Here is a 4,695-nt window from a genome sequence, read left to right as displayed (position 1 = left end):
ACGTCCACTCGTAAGCTACGGTGGGGTGTCGAGTCTCGTCGCCGTCTTCGCTATAGGCACCCCATGGGCGTCTTGGCATCTTCTCCGGACGCCACACCGGCAGCCGCTCCCACATCCAAATGGAGAGGGCCCAGACAAAGCCACCCATATTGGACTTGTCTCCCGTCCTCTGGGTTGCGTCGTCAAGCTGCAAAACATCAAATGAGGATCAGATATAACAAAATGTCATGGACATACTTTTGTAGGTAGGAAATTAGATACTCTCTTACTGAACGGTATAGGTAGGCGAGAGATGCGGTCCCCCAACTGTACCTTGCATCCCAGTCGGCTAGGAAGAACAGATACGACCAGTTGGCAGAGTTCGCAGAGCTGTCTGGAAACACGACCTCCGTGAGAAGATACCATAGGTAGGCCCTCGCGTACCACTCCACAGTCACCTCATCTGCGCCTTCGGGGCATGTCTTCCGGTGCTCCGAGAGCCAGGGCAACGATACACCGGATGTATGGTTACCCTTAGCACCGGGGCAGTCGCCGATGAGGGTGGTAACCCTCTGCTGCCAGTTGGTCCTCTCCACTCGCCCGGTGAGTGCATGACACTCGATCGGCATGGCAGTAATCATCGACCAATCCTGGAGGGTCACCGTCATCTCCCCACATGGTAGATGGAAATAATGGGTCTCCGGTCGCTACCGGTCAATCAAAGCTGTCATAGCTGCGTGGACAAGCGTCGGCGGCTGACGCTTGAACTGCAAAACGAGACCCAACAGTCGGGCTCTCTTGAAGTACGGCACGTAGCGCTCGTCGTAGTCCATATTCCCATGAACCCCGTGACCCCTCATGCGCAGTGGCTGGAGCATCTGTCAAAAAGTGGACGGCAAAAGTTAGGAACTTATTTTCATCAATCCGAAAACTTTTATCAATATTTCCTTCATATTACTTACCACTCCGTTTTCTATGAAACGGGCACGATGACCCTTGTCGAATGCGTAGTCAAGCATGGAGTACCGTGGGCCGATGTTGTCCGCAAGAGGTGCCCACCTTAATAAAATTTCATAAACAAAAGCATCATAAGCATAAGCATACATAAACAAAAGATGAAATTTCTTGGTTACATGAACTAGGGTTCATCTTCCAACATGCATATTCCTCCAACAACATCTACTACACATGATGGATCACATCATATCAACATGCATCATATCAAAATAAAATCCTCCAACATGCATCATATCATCATTTTTTTAAGAATTGTTTTTTTTAAATAGAGTTCATCTTGAATATATTTTCTCCAAACAACATCTCCATATCATCATATCAACATGCATCATAAAACAAAACAAGCTCTCCCACATGCATTACATCATCATTTTTTTAACAAAAAAATTATGAACTAGGGTTCATCTTCACACTAACATATGAACTATTGATTAGAGTTCATATTCAATACCACTAGTTACTAAAGAACTAAGAACTAGAACTACAATCAAGCTAAAACAATCCTAGGTGAAAAAATTCCAATCTAAGTTCAAAAATATGAGGGATTTCAAGCAAATAATGCGTCGAATCGGAAGCAAGTTTGCAAAAACTACTTGGAGGGATCGGAGGAGCTTACGTTTCTCTCTTCGGGGCCATCTCGATCCGCTAAAACGATGAAGAAACGGTGAAGATCCGAGGGGGAGAGTGGAGGAGAAGAGAGAGGGAGAAAGAATGAACTGCCGACGGGGGAGGGGGAGGGGTGGGGAGATGGGCAGGGGCGCGGGGTCTCGGACGAAATAACTACTCGCACCCTACCGCTAGGGGTTCTAGCGGTAGGGTTAGATAGCCTACCGCCAGGGTCCCTGGCGGTAGGGTGCGACGGAGGGGGATGGCGGTCGTCTCCGCGTGCTGACGTGGATTAGTACCCTACTGCCAGGGCCCCTGGCGGTAGGATGTCTAACCCTACCGCCAGCGCCCCTGACGGTAAGAAAAAGGGTCAAATCCCAAAAAAAATCCCAACCGGGGTCAAATCCTGAATTTGTATGCGAGAAGGGTCAAAACACGAAATTTTGTCACGAGCCTCCCTCTACGATGCTCGTACACGCCGCGTCCTTCCACGTAGCCGCCCTTGCCTTTATCCCATCGTCACCCAGCAGCTGCTCGACCCTGTCCTTGATCTCCTCCTTGGTGACCACCCCTCTTTGGTCGGCGTGGACCTTGACGCCGGTGCCCCACACGTTGCAGATGTAGGTCTGGTTGGCGAACTGGTCGGCGAAATAGGGCCAGCAGAGGAACGGCACGCCGTGCAGCATGCCTTCCATTCAACATATGTCTAACAAGAACATACATCAGCAACCCGAAGCCACAACTCACACCTACAAAACTCGATAATGTGGAGTGCTCTCACTCCCCATATCTAAAATCGGTGTCGTCGTCGATCCATCGACATAACATATCGGAACCCACAGCCGGTGCAGCAGACCTAAAGCGTACACCACATGTACACGTTTTAGACGCCTCCATCATCATCGAACCGATGACTCGAGGCGCGCGCGGGGGGGGGGGGGGGGGGGTGGATTGAGGGAGGGGCCGCCGGCGACAGCGGTTTTGGTGTCCGCCTGTGTTTTCTCTGGAGTCTGCAAGGAGTGACGCCTCCATCATCATCGAACCGATGACTCGAGGGCGGGGGGGGGGGGGGGGGGGGGGGGGGGATGGAGGGAGGGGCCGCCGGCGACGGCGGTTTTGGTGTCCGCCTGTGTTTCTCTGGAGTCTGCAAGGAGTGACGTGGGGGCGAGATGTGTTTTAACCAGGTCAAATTTAAGTAGGAATCTACCGAGTATTTGCCGAGGTGAACTGATGACCAAGCATAGTGAGCTCTTCAATATTCAAGCTACGTTGGTTATCACAACATATAATTTCCCTAGAAATAAGAGAGTGCCTAGAGCACGATTACATGAAAATTTCTGCAGTCGATTTCAACCAACTGTTGGATCGAAATCCTCAGTTGCGATTTGGCATATTTGCATTTGCCTCGACTTTAGCACAAAACGTTGAATTAAACCTTGCTCGAGCGGAAAATCTAGGGACTTTATTGAAGAAATATTAGTACGTTATTTGAAGACTATTGTTGTGTTAGAAATTTCACAAGCTTGAGCAGGTTGTGATCTGACGAGCCTCCCTGTGCGATGCTGGCAGACGCCGCGCCCTTCCACGTAGCCGCCCTTGCCTTTATCCCATCGTCACCCAGCAGCAGCTCGACCTTGTTCTTGATCTCCTCCTTGGTGACCACCCCTCTCTCGTCGGCGTGGACCTTGACGCCGGTGCCCCACACGTTGCAGATGTAGCTCTGGTTGGCGAACTGGTCGGCGAAGTAGGGCCAGCAGAGGAACGGCACCCCGTGCAGCATGCCTTCCATGGTCGAGTTCCACCCGCAGTGGGACACGAAGCAGGCGACGGCGGGGTGCGAGAGCACGCGCTGCTGCGGCGCCCAGCCCACCACCAGCCCCTTCCCCTCCACGCGGCGCTTGAACGCGTCGAACCAATCTTCTCCGATTCCGGCGGTGATGTTCGGCCGGACCGCCCAAAGGAAAGGCCGGCCCGTGAGCTCGAGCCCGTCGGCGAGCTCCTGGATCCGCGCCGCGTCGAAGACGGTGAAGCTCCCGAACGCTACGTAGATGACCGAGCCGCGAGCCTGCGCGTCGAGCCAGGGGAGGCAGACAAGGTCCTCTGGCCAGAGTTGGCCGGCTGACCTCGACGCCGCCGGCGCTTCCAGGGGGCCGACGGGCAGCGCGTTGGGGACGAGATCCAGCGCCTCCGACTCGATCCCCTCGAACGTGTTGCAGATGACGATGGCGGCCAGCAGTATCACCGGGTTGGTCTTGAGCAAGATCTGAATCATCAACCTGCGTCTCTCCGGCAAGCTGCTCACACAGACCCATGGTAGCTCGGCAGCCTCGATCGGCGGCATCTTGGGGCTCAGCTGGATCGTCTCGTTCCTCTTCACGTTCCCTTCATTTCATACAAGCACTCGATCTCTGAGTCACAAAACAACGACACAGAGCAGTGGTCTACTTGATTTGGTTTCTTCTTACCAGACTCGTCGAGGACGCCATCGTCGATCAGCTTGGGCACGTGCAGCCGGAGCGCGAACACGGCGGCCGAGAAAGTCGAGAACAGGGCGACGCGGACGCCGGCCGTGGCGGCCAGCTCCATCGCCCAGCACATGGACGCATCGGCGATCACCCACTTGATCTTCTTGGACCTGATCATCTCCTCGAGGGGTCCGAGCATGGCCGCCGGCAAGCCGCTGCCCAGCAAGGCGATGTCGGTGCGGTCGCCGTCGGGGCCCATGCCGTCCGGGAGCGAGACCATGTGCATGCCGTCGGGGTCAACGGCTCCTCTCTCGACGGCCATGGCCTTGAGGGCGCGGTCGTGGTTGTAGTGCGTGTTCACGAAGTCCACCTCGAGGCCGTGGGCGACGAGCCGGTGGGAGAGCTCCATGAGGGGCATGACATGGCCCTGTGCAGGGAAGGGAAGCACCATGACAGGAGGCCGAGGACTAGGAGGGGCAGCCATGGATGCGAGACCTACTGGCAACTACCCAGCTTGCAAGGTTGTACTTACTAGTACTTTTTATTCGAAAAGGAGGATCACGACCACCGAGCTTTTTCTAGCAATTCGCATGTGCTACTTGGAATATAATAAGTACGACAGCTTGTG

The 4,695-nt window shown here is 54.1% G+C and overlaps 1 protein-coding gene across 1 annotated transcript; it reads right to left on the bottom strand.

The window, feature by feature from the left end:
- Positions 1 to 2,875: 2,875 nt before the first annotated feature.
- On the bottom strand, positions 2,876 to 4,695 carry LOC109745081 (UDP-glycosyltransferase 83A1). Its single transcript, XM_020304219.4, has 2 exons — positions 4,068 to 4,695; positions 2,876 to 3,984 (listed from the first exon to the last, which is right to left on the bottom strand). The coding sequence occupies exons 1-2, from the start codon at positions 4,549 to 4,551 to the stop codon at positions 3,098 to 3,100; spliced, it is 1,371 nt and encodes a 456-aa protein (XP_020159808.1). The 5' UTR covers positions 4,552 to 4,695; the 3' UTR covers positions 2,876 to 3,097.

This window comes from Aegilops tauschii, chromosome 5 (assembly GCF_002575655.3).
Source record: "Aegilops tauschii subsp. strangulata cultivar AL8/78 chromosome 5, Aet v6.0, whole genome shotgun sequence".
Taxonomy (NCBI): Eukaryota; Viridiplantae; Streptophyta; class Magnoliopsida; order Poales; family Poaceae; genus Aegilops; species Aegilops tauschii.
This window is presented reverse-complemented; position numbering and strand designations above follow the sequence as displayed.